A 19,605-nucleotide genomic window follows, 5' to 3' on the forward strand; every position below is an offset into this window, starting at 1 on the left:
TGTCTGTTTTGGAATCTAGGATTCTGTATCCCTTGCAATTTTCACTATGTCCAACAAATATTCCCTCCATGGATCTGTTTTGAAGTTTGGAATGTTTTTCTGTTGGAATGAATATAAAAACTTTACATCCAAAAACTTTTAAATGATTGACACTTGGTTTCATACTTTGCCACAGTTCATATGGAGTTTTCTTCAGTTTTCTGGAAAGAAGTCTGTTCTGTAGATATGTAGCTGTCATTGCTGCCTCACCCCAATATTTCTCTGGTACTTTGGAATCTGTCAGCATACATCTCATCATTTCTGTCAGAGTTCTGTTTTTCCTTTCTGCTACTCCATTTTGTTCAGGTGTGTACAGAACAGTTTTCTGGTGTTCTATTCCATTCTGTCTTAAGTAGTTTTCTATTTTGTGACCTGTAAATTCACCTCCATTATCACTTCTGATGACAATTGGCTTCCTTTGAAATTTGTTACTCGACCTTGTTACGTAGTCTACAAGTTTATCAAAAACTTCACTTTTGTTCTTAATTAAGTATGTGACTGTGTATCATGAGTAGTCATCTATGGAAGTCACCATGTATCTATTTCCTCCTGATGTAGTCACTTGCATGGGTCCACATGTGTCAGTATGCACCAAATCAAGTAATCTTTTGCTTTTCATCTCACTTTCTTTTAGAATAGATATTCTTGTGCCTTTAGATTTTATACAACATTCACATCTTACGTTAATTGAGCAATCTGATATCTTTAGATCTTTTGTCAATTCTTTTCTATGTAGTTCCCTTATACTGTCAGGGTGTCTATTTCCTAGACGTCTATGCCACACGTGAATACAGTTCTTGTGATCATGTGTACATACCTTCATCTGTTCCTTTGGTGTGTCAAGATGATATAATTGTTCATCTGCCTTGACATTGGTTATCACTAGAGATGAGCGACTTTGCCTTTTTTTTGGGTCGAGTCGGGTTTCATGAAACCCGACTTTCTCAAAAGTTGGGTCGAACAAAATCGGCCCATTATCGTGAAAAGTTGAAGGCCGACTGAAATACGAAACCCAATGCAAGTCAATGGGGAACCAAGGTCGGCAGGGAGTGGAGGACAGGAAACACCTACAGTGCCCATTTTAATGCCAAAAACATCAATTCTTATTACTTAAGCTTGTCAACCTTAATTTACTTTATAATAATACTTACGCAATGAAAACTGGGGGTTATTTGGCTAAAGTTGTGGGGGGGTAGGGCTGGCGGCAGGTTTTCGTGGGCCCTGGGCCAAAGAGTGTCACTGGGCTCCTTTAACACATACCACAATTCATGATCCTCTGATACGGCAGAGAAATAGCGGTATAGTACAATGAAAAATACTTCACTTCTTACATCTCATGACTGATATCCATTTTAAATTCTCCAATAGCTCCAAAAACGGACAGTATATTACTCCATACAGTATTATGGCCACCGCATAGTGCGCTATACAGAGTAATGAGGCCCATATATTTCTCCATACAGAATCATTGGTCCCATATAATGTTCCATACAGTATATGATGAGCTCCACATAATGCTACAGTATATGTTGGTCCCCATGGATGAAGCTCCAGTGCATAATGGGCCCTGTAAATGCTGCTCCAGTGTCTGATGTCCACCTTTGGAATGCTCCAGTGTATGGTGGGCCCCATCTATCATTCTCCAGAGTATAGTGCTCCCCAAAAATAGCTGTCCCAACATTGAAAACAATTAAATAAGTCTCCTCGCTAGGGAATCCCTGTACTAGTCTGGACTCCTCATCGTCCCCATCTTCCATCTCACTGCACTTGGACTGTTTAGGCAGAGGGCGTACAGACGTGATGTCATCGCGCTCTCTGACCAGAATGTCACTGTCAGGAAATGTGGAAGATGTCACGGCGGTGGAGCAGGGAGAGGTAAGTATTTCAACTTTACAAGTGCTGTGTTCCTGACCAAGCAGAGGTGGCCCACTCGTTGGCGACGGCCCTGGCACAGGGCCCATCATAGTACGGCGGTGTGTCTGACGGCGAGTGGCCCTCCCACCGGCAGAGACACTTTTGCGTACTATGAGGGGCCCTGTGCCAGTGCCGTCGCCCATGAGTATGCCCCCCCACCTGCTCAAGGAACCTGCACTTTCATCTGCACCTTCCTCTTTGTCACCGTGTAACATGGTATAGTATGCGGGAAGGGGAACTTGAGTTTCATCAGGGTCAGATTCTGGCTGTGTAGAGTGCGAGGAGAATGTAGTGGTCTGGGTCAATGTACCAGCAGAATCATCTAGCAGTGGCTGGGCATCAGTGCACTTGTGGCGCCCGCAGGAGTACGGTCGCCACAGTGGCATGACCTTCCTCCTAGTGAGTGTGATGTCATGTTTGGGAGCAACGAAGGATCTCTCTAGTAGTTAAACCAACACAAACAGTTCCCACTCCAGGCCAGCAGGGAGACCGCTGAACCTGACTGCTGAGGAGCTGTTCTCTGTGGTCGGGAGGAGGTAAGTTAGGGCAGTCTTTGAAGGGAAGGGGAAGTGTGTGGACAGGAGAAGGGGAGCTGGAGGATGAGCAGAGTTAAGGCTCACTCCTAGCTGGAGCGCATGGTCCGGATTCCGGTCTCCGAGTTTGTAGGGACACTGATGGTCCTGCAGATGAAACCGGAGGAAGTAGCAGCTGTAAATGCTCTGTTCCCAACTAAGGCTCGGAGGCCCCAGCAGCGACGTGTGTGAGCCAGAAGGAAAAGGCTACGGCTGCCTGCCATACGAGAAAGTTCCAATAGAGAGTCAACAGGGGGAACTTCAGTGAACTCAGTACTGCGAGTACCTCAGATAAGCGCTAGAACGGAGGCCACACTATCTGCAGCGAGAGAATTCCAAATTGGCTTCCAGGCTGACCAACTCCTCCATCTGTACTCTGGGTCATGGATGGCACTTACCAAGCACAGGTAAAGGAACTGCATGACTGTGTCTGTCACCTTTCTCCTGCGCCTGGCGCACGGCTCTGCTACATCCTGCACTGCACACCATCTACCAACTCTTTCGTCTGTCCTGCGACTACGGCCCTACCCATGCAGGGCTTCTACATCTTAGCTGCACCACAACATCTGTCCCAGAGAAGCGACACTGCAGCGCTGGTGAATCTGATCAGAAACCACAGGTGGCGTCGCGTATCATTCACCTATAAACGTTATTCACCCCTTTGCATGGACGCCCGGGGCCACTGAACGGGTCATCACCACTAATGTGACACATCCCTCTGAGACACCGGCCCGGTACCGATTAACCCCACTGCCCTGGCTGGCCACCCACACTCCATGTCAGATTCATCTTGGACTGGGGAATTCACGATTTGACTTGATAACCCAGGCATGGTATGATAGAAAGAGCTACATGGACTAATGTGAAGTGTGGCCTGCTGCATCATTCACTTTTGGTACGGGTGAAGGACACAAGGAAAGGTGTTGTTCCTGACCAGGAGCCTCCACTGACGACTCAGTGCTTCTATTTTTTGAAACTTCAGAAGAGGAGGCGAGAGAGCTGGAGGCTGTGTCAGCAATGTAAGCCAAAACTTGTTCCTGAAGCTCCGGCTTTAAAAGCGGTTTACCTACTCCCAGAAAAGGGAGCCTTCGAGGCCTTGTGGAGCCAGACGATGACGCAGGCTCAACACCTCCTGCCTTAAGTGCTATTGTGCTTTTGCCACTACAACAGATGCAACACTACCACCATCAGGACCAGCTGGCAACCCCCACCCAGTTCCATGGCATTTTCCACCATACTTCCTCATTTTTGTGAAAATGTACCCAAAATACCACCAGCTATATAGTACTGTAAAACAAGGTAGAAGGTGTATCTAGTATTGGTGAGAATTTGAATCTCACTGTAGATTTGAGGATGCAGAACTATTCTCAGGCCCAGGAGAGATTACACCTCAATGTAACAGGCTCAAATTGGATGGTATATGACAAGGTGGAGGGTGTCTATAGGATTGGTGAGAATTTGAATCTCACTATAGATTTGAGGATGCAGAACTATTGCCTCAGGCCCAGGAGAGATTGCACCTCAATGTAACAGGCTGAAATTGGATGGTGTATGACAAGGTGGAGGGTGTCTATAAGATTGTAGAGAATTTGGATCTCACTAGAGATTTGAGGACACTGACAATGATGCTCTCAGTCCAAGTATGGACGCAGGCAGCCTAATAAGCAGGACAGCTGCACACACAAAAGGGTGGAAAAATGAACGCTTGGTAAGTTGGTAACTGTGCAGAAAAGAGGAAGAAAAGTATTTTTGCTTTTAAAAAAGCAGTTTGCACAGCAGTGTGCAAACAGCAATGCAGCTATCAGGGAGCAATATAAGGCAGCCTAATAACCAACAGAGCTGATGCACAAAAATAGAGCCTCCCCTGTCACTGCACACAAACTGTTGTGTTGTAAGTGGAAATCGCTAACAGCAGAAGCAGTTTTTTGGTTCTTCCCTGCCTAACGCTCTCCCTTATTCTGAATCAGCAGCAACCTCTCCCTAATGCTAAGTTCGGCAGAAGTAAGATGGTGGTCGGCGTGCACGCCCTTTTAAAGCCCCTGTGACACCACACAAAGCCAGCCAATCACTTGCATGCCCTTCTCAAAGATGGTGGTGACTGATGCCTATATCATCGCGTTGCCCACAGTGTGCGTCCTCCATCATTGGCTGAAAAATGGCGCTGGAAGCATCTTTTGAAACGCGACTTTGGTGCTCTGGTTGCCGATCTCGTGGCCGACCTCACGCTATGGTCGGGTTTCGTTTCATGAAACCCGACTTCAGCAAAAAGTCGCCGACTTTTGAATATGAGCGACCCGTTTCGCTCAACTCTAGTTATCACCTTGTTTTCCTGCTAAAATTGCACACTCATTGTCTTTGAATTTTACAGTGAGTCCATTGGCTGTTAACAGATAACAATCTGCCTTCCAAATTTGGAACATACAACACATTCTGTACAAGTATCTTTGAATTTTGTCCAAACTTGTTTGAACAGTTTAGCATACCTTGTCCTATACCTTCTGCGGTTATTTAGCTTCCATCTGCAAGATAAATGGCTTCTTTCTTATCTAAATCAAGATCAGTGAAGACATTCTTGTCACTTGTCATATGACTCGTTGCTCCTGAATCAATAAACCAACCAAGTGATGATTTCTTGTCTGTTAGTTTAAATGTGTCATTCCAATTATTCTCACATGAATCGGAAATTGTATTTTTCACTTTCTGTGTATGCTCTTTATGTTGTAATTTTTGTTGTTCTGCTTTCCATATGGTACAGTCTTTCTTTAAATGACTTTTTTTCTTACATCTGAAGCATTCTCTTGTCTCTTTATTATAGGGTTTTTTAAATTCTGTAGCTTTAAGAGCATTTCCACTGTCCTTTTCAGTAGAAGAATCATTTGTCTGTTCTTTTCTTCTCTTATATTCATCTATTAGTCTGGTTTTCACACAAAATCTAATGTGATGTCTTTTTCTGGTCTTGTCTCTAGGACATTTATCAAGGCTGTATATGAATCTGGTAAACTGCACAATAATTTTGCTGCTACATGACTTTCTTTAATGTCTTCACCAATAGACCTTAGCTGTGATATTACTTCCATCATTGAGAATATGTGCTTCTGAATATCGTCATTTGCACTCAACCTCATACTGTAAAGCTTTCTTAATAGAAATAACGTGTAATTTAAACCGGGTCTTTCGTGTAATGTTCTCAATACGTCCCACATTCGTTTCGCTGTTTCTTCATTCCTTATCTGTATTAATTGAGCATCATCAACTAATAAGCTAATGGTGGCTCTAGCTTCTCTATTCTTTCTATCCCATGTCTGATTATCTTCATCGGGTCTATTTGTAATGATTACTTCCCATAAATCATCTTTAAATAACAACATCTCTACTTTGAATTTCCATAACTGATCATTTTCACTGTTCAGCTTAGCTACTGTGAGTTTCAGCTCCGTGCTGCACATCATTTTTATATAATCTTACTTGTTTTATGAAGATATTCTTCTTTCTTCTTGAGTTCCTGTATATCCTGTGTGTGGTGATTCTCTATAATTATCTCCAGTGTGCAGTCATCCAGTTCCTGGGTCATAAATTCCTTTGTCCCTCTGTATCTGGATTTTTTTCTTTTCAGTGTCCGTTCACTGAGTTTTATCTTCTTCTTTTAACAGAGATTAACTGCTTCTCAGGTGTCTGAGGTTATCTCCTGGGTGTCTCTGTGTTCTGGGACTATCTCCTGTTCTGGGTGTCTGGGCTTCTCTCCTGTTCTGGGCCTATAACCTGTATCAGAGTGTATCTTTTGAGAATCCACCCGTACACAGGAGAACTTCACTGAGCAAGTTATCTTGAATAAACAGCATTTACTTCTTATGGGTAAACATGAGACAAGAATTCAGAAGCACACAGCCTGCTGCTGGCATAATACAGTCACAAGCGAAAGTAAAAACTAAGCAACAGAGCTTCCCTCCCCACAATACAGCAAACATATAACTTCACACTATCGCCATCTGCTGTCAGGCTAGTGTAAAGTCCTCCTTTACATAAACAATAAGTCCATTTCTGTTGCATATGCCAACAGGATTAAGATCATTTCAGCAGGTTCCTTATCACCATTGGCAGTATTGCAATGATAGTTAACAACTCTATACACAACTGATAACGCAGGATCCACTAATCACAATAGGCAATGTCACACCTGATCCTCCTCCTCTTCCTTTCATGATGACATTTGCACTCACTGATTAGATGCTTAAATAGAAAATATTGGGTCAGAGTCTGTTCATTTTGGCTAAATAACGTCCTGTTTCAGGAAACAACACATGTATGAAGTCTAAAATGATCAGTGTGAAAATTGCAAGATTTCAAGTCTTTAGTTTTAATAGAGATTGAGATATGGGAAAAAAAGACATTTAACACACAAAAAAATTAATAGGTCATTTTCTGATGATATCTTCCCTTTAACGCCCATTTCCACAGACCGATAATTAGTAAACGAGTGTACATAAGAGTATATTATAGTCATTCAACACTAGTTTATGGGCAGAAATCATCCCGTGTAAATGGGCCTTTACTCATGATCTGTCCTGTGTGTGCACAATGATAACTTCGATTATGATGCACCTAGAAGTGGATGTGTGCGGGTCCAGTATAGAAGGAGGGTGGTCTTCCATCATCGCCTCTATAGTTGGCACAAGTCTGACACATGCAGATAATCATTACATGAATGTAGTAATTAGAGTTCTGGTACTTGTCAAATAAGACAAATCCCCATATGGTGTGACGCACTGGGAAGGAAATGAGCACGGATAAGATGAATCCTCTAATGTAAAAATATGATGACTTTTCCTTCACGCCATTATTCGAAATCCAGTGAAAGGCACTGACTATTCACCCCATGCATTAATAAGGTAGACCCCGTAACTCACATCCTTCAATGTTCCAATATTAGTTATCACTTGTGATTCAGAACGACGTTGTCGTAGGCTCAGTAATAAAAAAAATCTAGACTGGGAAATATAACAGAAGAGTGAAGTAGAAGACGCAACGTCACACAGAAGACGTCTATTATAAATAGTGTGGAGACTGCCATCATCTCTGCTCCTACACAGACCACAGCTTGGCAAGCTTTTCTGCGTCAGAGGTTGATGTGATGACCCGGAGTGTCCGAGATTAAAAAATAAAATGCATTGTTATAAGTGAATTAGGCGTGCGAATTCAGAGAAACTTGCCAGGACATATAATTCATTTACAGCCTTCTCATGTCAATGGAAACCTGTCACCATAAAAATGCCATCCAGTCTATATGCACCATGCTATGGAGCAGGTGTAGATGAGCAGATTGATATATAGTTTTGTGAGAAAAGATGCAGTATAACTTTGTGTTTTAATTATTCAGTCTTCTGCTTTTTCTGGGATTTTCAATCCAGTGGGCAGTCCTATCAGTGACTGACAGCTGTCTTTGTAGAAGTGTGCATACAGAGACATCTGTCAGTCACTGATAGGACCGCCCACTGGACCAGAAGTCCCAGAAAGAGCAAAGGAATAAATGATTAATATAAGGATCAATATCGATCGCAGCATTTTGAAGTCATCACGAGGGGCCGATTGTTGCCATGGTGACCTGACGTCAACATGATGACATCCGGGTCACCAGGGCTAGCAAGCTTGCTAGATCATGTGCAGTGCAGGGTCTAACAAACTTGTGTCAGTGCAGCACTGACAGTTATAAATCATTGTAATGCTCGTGCATTGTAATGGTCTATAACAGCGATCAGGCAAATGAAAGTGAAAGGAACCATATGACATAATATAATTATATAAATGTGGTATCGCTGTAATCGAACAGACCCGAAGAATAAATCTGCCTTATCAATTTCACCACACACGGAACGCCATTTAAAAAAAAAAATCCGGAACTGCTGGTTTCTGGTTTTTGTTCATTCTGCCTCCCCAAAATCGGACTAGAAAACAATCAAAAAATGTCAAGTGCCCAAAAATGGTACCAATAAAAACATCAACTCGTCACACAAAAAACAAGCCCTCACATGACTCTGTCAGCAGAAATATGGAAAAAGTATAGCTCTCAAAATATGGCAATGCAAAAACTAGTTTTTACAAAAAATAAGGGTCTTTTAGTGTGTGACAGCAGCCAAATATAAAAACCCGATATAAATCTGGTATCGCTGTAATTGCACTGACCCAAAGAATAAAGTATTCTAATTGCAAGAAATGGCGTAAAAAAATAAATAAAACCAATTCTTCACCTGCTGTTGATTTGTTCATTTTGCCTCCCAAAGATCGCAGTAAGGCTTCCGTGTAAATCTCTGAAATACGTGATCCAGATGGAATGCCTTGCATAAGATTCCCTATAATGAGGCAGATGGAGTTACTTGGACGTTTTATGGCCTGTGATCCAGCGGTCTAGTTTTTTTAGACATGCATAAAAACACTGTCCGACAGTTTTGTGTACTTCTGAAAAGAAGGACAACGCTGAACAGAGGCCAGATGGAGTCCAGAGCAACTCTGCCGTCTCATAATAGTAAATGGATCTCTCAGGGGTTTTATCTGAATTGTGTAATTCGGAGATTTAGATTTAAACCCAGATGTAAGTGGTCAGCGCCAGATAAATGTGATCCCAAACGTTATGTAAAATGTTCTCAACAAAATCTTCAACCCAATCCACAAAAAACACAAGTCTCCACTCAGGTCTGTGATCTGTTAACGGAAATATAGGGGCTTCCACGTTACTGGTAGTACAAAGGCTCTGGAAAAGTGCTATGGTTCCTCACACCCCAAAAGAATTCCAGCGAATTCTGCGCTCCTAAATCCAAATGCTCCCTTCTGAGCCCCCAGTGTGCCTAATCCACATTTAGTATCCACATGTTTGGCATTTCTGTAGCGATGAGAGCCTGCGAAAATTACCGATGCATGCCTCCAGATGCACAAGCTGGGCAGATTTGCAATTTTAACTCAGCAGCATCCACTGATGCTTGTTTCTGGAAAACACCCATGGAGTCAAATCATCACTACACCTGTAGATAAATTCCCCACTTTCAAAAATGGGGTCACTTGAGGAGGTAGTATTCTGCACTTCTAGCACTTGGGACTCTGTATATGGAGTCTGCAAACTATTCTAGGAAATTCTGCTCTTCAGGAGGGAAATAGTTCTCCGTCCCTCCCGAGTCTTGCCTTGTGGCTAAGCAGTACTGTACACTTACATATGGAATATATCCACATTCAGTAGAAAGTGTGTGACAAAACTTATTTTCTTTTGAGTTTTGCAGTGTGCCTCAAAAGTAGTTCCCATTACATGTAGGGTATTTCCATAGTCATGAGAAATTGCACAACAAACTGTGCTGTCCATTTTTTCCTATTAGCCCTTATAAAAAATTAAACATTTTGGGCTAAAACAACATTTTAGTTTTAAAAATGTAATTATCCTTTCTTCACAGCCTAATGGTATAAATTTCTGTGAGGCACATGTGGTGTCAACATGCTCACTGCACCCCTAGATGAATTCATTGAGAGGTGTAGCTTGGAAAATGACATCACTTATGGGGGGTTCTGCTGTTTTGGAACTTTAGGGGCTCTACCAATGTGACATGTCACCCTCAAACCATTCCAGCAAGATCTGAACTCCAATATAGCTCTTCTTCCCTTCTGAGCTTTGCACTGTGCCTCAAAAATAGTTTTCCATCACGTATGGGGTATCGGAGTACTGAAGACAAAATCAGACAAATTGTGTCCAACATATGTCCATTTTGCTCCTGTTACCCTTGTTATAATGAAAAATTTGGGACCAAACCAACATTTTTGTGGGAAAAATTTAGTTTCCTTCTCACAGTTCAATATTATAAACCTCTTTGAAGCACCTGGGATTCACACACATCTAGATAAATTCCTTGAGGGGTCTAGTTCCCAAAATTGTGTCACTTATGGGGGGGTTTCCTCTGCTTAGGCACGCCAGGGGCTCTCCAAACCAGACACGGAGTCCGCTAATGATTCCAGCCAATTTTGAGCTAAAAAAAACAAATGCAATTTCTCCTGTTACCCTTGTGAAAATAAAAAACTGCTGCTTAGAGAACATTTTTGTGTGAAAATTTAGATTTCTTTATTTTCATAGCTCAACTTTATAAACTTCTGTGAAGCACTTGGAACTTCAAGGTGATCACCTCAGACCTAGATACATTCCTTGAGGGATCTAGCTTCCAAGATGGGGTCATCTTATGTGGGGGTTCCACTATTTAGGCACATTAGGAGCTCTCCAAATGTGACATGGAGTCCGCTAATGATTCCAGCAAATTTTACGTTCAAAAAGTCAAATGGAGCTCCTTCCCTTCCGAGCCCTGCCCTGCACCCAAACATTAGTTTTCCCCCATATATGCTTATTGGTGTACTCAGGAGAAATTGCAAAACAAATTATATGGTGCAGTTTCTCCTGTCACCCTTGTGAAAATAAAAAAAATTGTGGCTAAAGTTAAAAAATTCCTTACACCATTAATTTCTGTGAAGCACCTCAAGGGTTAATAAACTTCTTGAATGTGGTTTTCAGCACCTTGAGGGGTGCAGTTTTTAGAATGGTGTCACTTTTGGGTATTTTCTGTCATATAGCCCCCCAAAGTCACTTCAAATGTGAGGTGGTCCCTTAAAAAATGGTTTTGTAAATTTTGTTGAAAAAATGAGAAATCTCTGGTCAACTTTTAACCCTTATAACTGCCTAACAAAAAAAATATGTTTCCAAAATTGTGCTGATGTAAAGTAGACATGTGGGAAATGTTATTTATTAACTATTTTGTGCGATATAGCTCTCTGGTTTAAGAAAGGCTTGCGAAAGGCTCAGTGTGAGCCGAAAGGTTGCCATGATGGGCTATTAAACAGAAGCACCTCTACTTTTTTTCACCTTGAATGGTGTGCTGCCTCCATTTTTTGAATCTCTACATAAGGTTTGGTACATACCTGGGGGGCTTTGCACCCTGTGATTTTTTTGTGCTGCTCTTATTTTTTTTTTGTTTTGTTTAAGGGCAGAAGAATTAAAAGTTTGAAAATTGCAAAATTTTTGCCAAATTTCTGTTTGTTGTTTTTCACAAATAAATGCAAGTCATATCGATCAAATTTTACCACTATTATGAAGTACAATATGTCACAAAAACAATCTCAGAATCAGTGGGATCCATTGACGCATTCGAGTTATCACAACATAAAGTGACAGTGGTCAGAATTGTAAAACTTGGCCTGGTCATGAAGGTGAAAAGAGGCTCTGGGGAGATTTGAGGTGTTAATGGGGTTTTCCATTTTCAGAAAACTTTTTTTAGAGTATGTGCACACGTTATGCATTTGCAGCAGGAATTTCTGCATTAAAAATGCATCTTTTGGCAGGAAAAATGCTACTTAAAGGGAAACACTCATCAGTTTTGGCCGATATGAAGTAAGGTCAGACTCCCCACCTTTCAGGGCTGATATTCAGCATTCTATAATGCTGTATATCTGCCACCAACCCGTCCTGTAAGAGAAGACAAATAATTTTTATTATACTCACCTGTGGGGCGGTCCGGTCCGAGGGGTGTCGCTCGTCCTAGTCCGGCACCTTCCATCTTTCAACGATCGCCGTCCTCCTGCTTGATTCATGTGGATGACTCGTTCCTACATCATCCACACGATCTCCTCGGCATCGTGCTCTTGCACAGGCGTACTTCTCTGACCTGTTGAGGGCAGAGCAAGGTACTGGAGTGCGCAGGCGCCTGGCCTATCTGAACTTTCCCGGTACCTGTGCACTGCAGTACTTCGCTCTGCTTTCAACAGGGCAGATAAGTACACCTGTGCAGGAGCGCTATGCCGAAGAGATTGTGTGGATGATGTAGGGATGCATCATCCACATGAAGCAAGCAGGAAGACTGGGCAATCAAAAGAAGATGGGATGCGCCGGACCAGGACCAGGGACACCACTCGGACCGGACTGCCCCGCCCCGTAGGTGAGTATAATAAAAGATATTTTTCTTCTCTCAGAGGTCGGGTTGGGGGCAGATATACAGCATTATAGAATGCTGTATATTAGCCCTGAAAGATGATGGCCTTATTTCACATTGGCCAAAACTGGTGACTGATTGGCTTTAAAATATTCCCATTTTATCATCTTTTTTACATGCGTTTTTGTGTGTGTCCCTTCCCCCCCTTCCTCCATTTTATTGAGTGAAAAACGCTGCATAAACGCTGAAAGAATTGACGTGCTGGACATTTTGACATTTAGGAAATCTTGTTCACTTTGCTGGCATTGTAAAATTCTGCAAATTTTCTATGATGAAAACACAAAAAAAACACGATGTGTGCACATACCCTAAGTCCCCTGGTTGCCATTTATTTTAAAAAACAATCAGTATTTCACTCACAATCATGTTGACCAATGCTGAGTCTCCGCCATTGCTTCAAATGTCTATTATTGTCTGCAGTGCACACATCATGTCAACAGCACTGCAGCCAATCACTAAGCTCAGCAGCTCTGCCAGAGTAGATGGCACGAGCCACTCAAAGCTGCAGAGCTCCATGATTTCCTGCAGTGCTGTCAACATAACGTCCAGGCACTGGGATGAGGAGTGGGGATGCAGCACTGGTCTCAAAAGGGTGGAAAAGCAGTTTGTGTCTTTTAAAACAAATTGCAGCTGGGTTAACCAGAAAACCCTTTAAACTAATCCACCATAAATGGTCTATCTCAAGGATCAGCATCCTCAACAATCATTACAGTAAAGGGGCAATGATACGTGCTTGAGCATCGGCATCCCTACAATTTTTATCAAGGCTTAGTGGCTCCCCTGTGTGGGCAGCCATGTCTGGAAGTGCCGCTCAGCCCCATTAAAGTGGAACTCCCTGAACTAAACATTGATTTCCATTGCTGAATAAAAAAAGTCCTGAATGTTTTAGTCCTAAAAGTCCAGGTAAAGTATATCAATCACATATTAAAAAATATAATTTTTTTTGGTAGATTTATGCCACCTGATGATCCCTTGGGTCGCCATGGACCAAGCCTGGACAATTTTTTAAGAAAGAAGCCTGTAGTGCCTGAGTACAAGAAGCAGCCATGTCCTTATGGTAAGTTACTGATTATATACAGCAATATATACAGTTTATATGCAAAAAGATAGAAATCACCAAGTAGCAGTAATAGCAGTGGTAGAGGTTGTAGAAGGAGTAAAACAGCAGCAGTAGTATTATAATAGAGAAATTAACGGAGACCATATATGCTTCAAGAAACCCTAGTGCCATCCATCTTCTCAAAGATCAGAAGCATCACCTGAGGTATCAAGATGCCTAAAGATCTCTTATTGTGTATTTTTCTATTTTGCTGTCTTAGGAAAGAAATGTACCTATGGGCATAAGTGCAAGTATTACCATCCAGAACGAGGAAACCAGCCTCAGCGGTCAGTAGCAGATGAACTTCGTGCGATGTCTCGGAGCAACATTACTAAGTCTGCCAATGAAATTGGGTTGGTCAAGAGCAATAGTGTTCCATCAAACACCAAGATTGACACCAACTCGGATGGAAAGCGCTCAGCCCCAAAGAGGCAATCAGACCCCAGTATTAGAACTCAGGCTTATGACTTGGAGGAGAAGCTTCCCTCCAAAAATAAGTTGGAGACAAGGTCTGTGCCATCTTTAGTTAGTATATCAAGTATGAAACCCCAAAGTACAACTCCATCCAGAAACGGCTTACTTACTACTGTGCATTTACCATCTCAGGACCAAGTACCACCTGGACTTTACTCTCCAATGCTAATGTCCACAAAAAGCAATGGGGCAATCTCATGCGAACAGTATCCCAAATGTGAATCCCCTGTGGATATTGGATATTATTCCATGATGAATGCTTACTCAAACCTTAGCATCTCTGGAACCCGAAGTCCAGAAAGGCGTTTTTCACTAGACACGGATTACAGGATCAGTTCTGTGGCTTCTGACTGTAGTAGTGATGGTAGCTTAAGCTGTGGGAGCAGCGATTCCTATGCTGGATACAATGACCGTTCCTATGTTAGCTCCCCTGATCCACAACTGGAAGATAATCTGAAGTGCCAGCACATTCATCCACACAGTCGTGCTGGTTCTCAAGCATTCATGCATGGCTACCATGACTCTTTGACTAGAGTTCAAAGCTTTGGGCATGAACAAGAAGTGAAGCTTCACCACAAATCGCTACCACCTTACATGTCTTTGCAGCACCATGCTGTTGCAGCTCGTTCAAGTTGCCCAAATGAGTACCATGTTACCCAAAAATCCCCTGTGACAAGGAATGGAATTATGGGAAGATCTCTGGTGTCTACAAGAATGGAAAGCATTTCCGACTCAAGACTATACGAAAGCCCACCACAGCGTCAACACAAAACCTACTTAAGTCAAGAAAGTCCCAGAAGCTGGGATCGAATGAGTTATGGAGATGCTGCTTATGGTTATCGACCAAACTACCAAATGCAAAGTAACCCTTCCCAACCATGTTATGAGCAGTTTGCTTTCCAAAGCCCACCAGAAAGCCAAGATCCCTCTTGGAGGGTACCTTATTGTGGAATCCCTCAGGAACCCCAAAGATTTTCGAACACCAGAGAAAAGATTTTTGTGAACTTGTGCAACATCTTTCCAGCAGAACTTGTGCGAATAGTTATGAAAAGAAATCCGCACGTGACTGACGCCCAACAGCTTGCGGCAGCTATTTTGGTGGAAAAATCCCAGTGTGGATATTGAAGATAATAACAAAAAAAAAGACTATACACCTTTTGCGGTGTGAAGTTTATTTCTTTTGTTCAGCTGATGCTGAAGGAGGTTTGCTACAATAGCATTTGTAATCTCCTTCCCAGCAAGGAGGTTATATAGTAAATCATGTATGTTTATTACTGAGCCATGCCTCTCCAATGTATACCAGTATGCTCACATTTTAGCAGTGCTCAAGTATTGTATTGAGGTGTGATCGCTCAGTTACTGCACAGGGTTAAATTGCATTTGTACTAAAAGCAAAGGTTGGTTTTATTTTTTGGGGGGTAATTGCCTTGGCACATTACATAACCAGCAGCCTTTGGCTTGGGCCAAACATTAATTTTATAAACATAGATATTTTATTTATATTTTGATATTTTTGGTGATATTTTTGGTGCATCATGGGTTTTCAGAGAAGCACTTTTTATTCCTCTTCTCATTTCCTACTGATCCAGCTTACTGCTTTTTCTTTACTAAGGCCTCACGCACACATAATGGAGCCATGAATACTTTATGTGCTGCCATACAGTGCCATATTACGGAGATATTCTTCAAAGAGCAGCCGCTCTTCTATGGGCAAAACGCTCCCCGAAATACGGTGAAAAGTAGAGCCCAATAGACTTCTATTGGTCCCATGTTACAGCTCCGTACATCCGTGTGCATGAGCTCTTATATCAAATGCCGTGAAGACGTGCTTTTATTTTTGTTTTGTTTTTTACTTTTTTTTTTAACAATTGACAAATATATACATTAATTGTGTAAAAAAAAAATAACTGCTTCCACTAACATTATCTTTTAGTTCTTCCGAATTAATTTATTCTTTTTTTTTCTATTTATTATTTTTTTTCCCAATGTTCCACTCTAGATTAGAGTTTTTTTTAATGATATCTATGTATATCCACAGAAAAGAAGGACTAGTGTTCAGCTTGTGATCAAAATGAAAATGTGATTCTTTTGATAGTGGGTTGATCATGCATGTAGTTTATTACATGAACTAAGCATTATAACACTGTTATAATGTTAATTTTTTGGTATAAAACAAAGACCAAACAGCACTGATTTTATTTTTTACCTATTTATTTTTTTATGCTTTTTGATTTGTAATTTACCGATTAACCTTGGTTACAATATATTGACGATGTACACGCAATGTATGGCACTTTTTTTGGATTTTTATTTTTCTTTGTTTCATAACATTTATTTTTTTACACAGGATATTGTGTTACATGATAAATTAAACCATAGATTCTTATACGTCTGCTTTATAGAAACCTATGTTTTTACGATAGTTTGTAAAATGGGCACTAATTTGATCATTTTTCTGCATAATTCGATCTTATACAGGGGATTTTGTGTTATACACAGTTTTATTGTATCCCTCTGCTTTTTTTTAGCCTATTTGAAGCTCTTCACATGTGGAGAGTCTTTGACCATCATAATCACACTCTTAATTATGTCATACACATTTATTTTAGACAGACACCCCACTTTTTATATAGGGATGGGATTATCACGTTATGTTGTGAAGGGGCTCAGACCTGCAAACATTTGATGACAAGATAGATATTGGGGGTTAAAGGTTGTCTGTTAACAGAAAATGACAACCAAAGCACATGAGCTCTTTGCACCCCTAGAAAAACTGGTCAGTTCAATGCACTTTCCCACGTATTTATTTTCCTTCCTTCTCTGCCATCTTCTGTTCTCCTGCGTAGCCAGAGTTATCAATCAAGGTAGAGTAGGGTGGAGATCGATGCAAAAGAATTAGGTGGGAAGGACCACCCAACTGCCCGGCCACGCCAGTGGTGCACCCAGTGCCTGTACTTGGTTTGAACAGTTATTCTCTGCAGACAGACTGCCTTTATGCAGTCCATACTCGTGAGATAAATGCCATCTGAAATAATCTGCTTGCGTAAGTTGGATTGTTAATGGTCAACTCGTTAGTATGAATAATTCAGCTCAAGATTGATTATATTCCAGCTGATATCATACATTTATCATACGGTCAGGATCAGACTAACCTACCGGATGACATAAGGATCCTCCGGTTATCCCACACCTTGGCATGTTGAAGGACCATAAAGTCAACTTAAGAGGCCATCCACCTGTTCTGCTTATCCAGATGGTGGGCTCTCAGTCTCCCCCACCTGACAGGTTCAAGTGAGTCTGTGACCAAGTCCTGCATAAGTTTATTCCTAAAATGTATTTGATTTATAGACTTTTTTTTTAAATGTGGAGGTGACAGAACATTTCCAAGTGTCATCGTGATAAACCATTATTTTTCTAATATTTTTGGAACTGTAAATTTTCAAAATTTCACTTTTTTGATGCAATGTGTTAGGTTTACTAATAGAATATTCTTGTTTATACTGATACCAGTATTCACAAAATATTTCTAAGGAGGTTTAAAAGGGGACAGGTTGACTAAAATTCAGCTTCTCCAAGAGCAGCTAAACATTCCTTGTAAATTTGATATTCTTTATCACATTCATTTTTATATGGGAAAAATCTAAACATTTCTGTAGATGTCAGTGGTGACTTGTTGACTGTTCTCCGTGGAGTTTCATATTGATCCCCTGAAATGTGTCACCAGATGTGTCTGAGTGCCTCTTACTCTATTCTCATCATATTATTAAAAGGAATGTGTTATCAGAAAATTACTTATTTAAACCGCCTAAATTTTAAAAAAATCAAGTTAACCATCCTGAGTACCTCCTCCAATTGTTGCTGCCCCACTACCAATTCTGGAACAGTTCCTCTTTTTCTTCTTTGACATTCGGTCCCATAGTTGTGGAAATTTTTGTCTTCAACCAAGGGATGGAAGACATCTCATGTGATGAGAGGTTGGAAAAAGTTGGGCTTGTTTAGCCTAGATAACGTCTCAGAGGAGACCTCATTTACATGTACAAATATGTGTGGTCAGTACAAAGGACGGGCACATGACTTATTCCTTCCAAAGACAATACTAAGAACCAGGGGGCATTCATTACTGGTGGAAGAAAGGGGATTCCGGCAGATAAATAGGAAAGGGTTCTTTACAGTTAGAGCAGTCAGAGGGTAGAATGCTGACCACAAGAGGTAGTAATGGCAGACACTATAACAGCTTTTAAAAAAGGGCTGGATGATTTCTTCGATACACAGCATTGTGGGTTACAGATAATTTAGTGACAAAATGTATAATTGGTGAACTTGATGGACCTAGATCTTTTATCAACCAATGTAACCAATTCTTCAACTCCTCTATGGGTGCGGACATGTTTTGATTGGCCAGCATCATAGGAGGAAAAGCAAACACCCACAGAGAAGTGTTGTGGTACACATTCAGTTGGTAGAAGGGAAAATTTGCACCTTTATCACCGGATGACATAATTTTGGAATGGAGGGGCAGAGAAAAGAGTCCTGTTCCAGAATCAGTGGAACAGCATCAATTTTAGGAGCTACTCAGTTTAAATAAAAAAAAAAAAAAAAAACAGTGAAAGGTCGTCTTTAATTCAAAATTTTGTTAAATGTATTTTTGTTATTAATGTGGCAATGTTTTATTTCATATCACAATCTGTACTGGAAAAAAGGTAGAAATCTTGCAATTTTCACAACGGGACAGAAAAACAAGTAGCCAGTCATATCATGGTCATGGTGATGACCGCAGCAGGACAAGAGTATGTTGACATTGTGGGAGTCAGTAAGGACAAGACTATGAATTGGAGATTCTTTAGAGAGAAATTAAACACTTTTTTTCAAGAAACGGTCATACCTATGCATTGGCTGTGTCTGGCATTCAGTTTGGCACAAGTCACTAAAATGGGGATGAGCTGCAAAACCAGACAGTGCCCAAAGATAGACATGGCATCATTTGGGGAACGCATCTATAAATTATTGGATGGATATATACAAATGGTGGATGCAGGAGATGGGCTAACGCTTCCAGGACAGTTCTGTTTTGTAGAGTCTAAAAGTTTCTCAAAGTAAGACAAAATGTTATCCATTGTGGGTACTGGATGGACTTCAAAATGGAACATTGTGACATAATGTTATATGAGAATTGATATTTAATGCAAAAAAAAAAAAAGGAAAAAATGTGCTATTAGCCACACATTGTTACTGACTACTCTCAACATTTTTTGGAAATTGGTAAATATCAGATTTATATAGACAGCCGGTCCTCTGAGCTCTAAAGGTTGGCATTTCAGGCTGAATTAACATGTGAAGCATTCAGTGACATTACTGGAGACTGTGACTGATTCCTAATTACTGAATATATAAATGTAAAAAGTGTTTATGAGAATTCTAAACATTCAAACAATTTGCATTTGAATTCTTAGAAAATTCAGCTTTTATTAATTAGAAGCTTTGTTCCAAAATGAATTACTGTGATTAT

The 19,605-nt window shown here is 41.0% G+C and overlaps 1 protein-coding gene across 3 annotated transcripts in view; it reads left to right on the forward strand.

The window, feature by feature from the left end:
- ZC3H12C (zinc finger CCCH-type containing 12C) overlaps positions 1–16,487 on the forward strand; it is a 289,373-nt gene extending 272,886 nt beyond the window's left edge. For all 3 annotated transcript variants that reach the window (XM_073583100.1, XM_073583099.1, XM_073583098.1), the window contains exons 5-6: positions 13,477–13,583; positions 13,846–16,487. In XM_073583100.1, the coding sequence (XP_073439201.1) occupies positions 13,477–13,583; positions 13,846–15,224 (1,486 nt within the window). In that variant the 3' untranslated portion in view covers positions 15,225–16,487. The remainder of the gene's footprint in view (positions 1–13,476; positions 13,584–13,845) is intronic.
- Positions 16,488–19,605: the final 3,118 nt, after the last annotated feature.

The sequence above is a fragment of the Dendrobates tinctorius genome, unplaced genomic scaffold, assembly GCF_039654945.1.
Source record: "Dendrobates tinctorius isolate UK_male_01 unplaced genomic scaffold, ASM3965494v1 ptg000075l, whole genome shotgun sequence".
Lineage (NCBI taxonomy): Eukaryota > Metazoa > Chordata > Amphibia > Anura > Dendrobatidae > Dendrobates > Dendrobates tinctorius.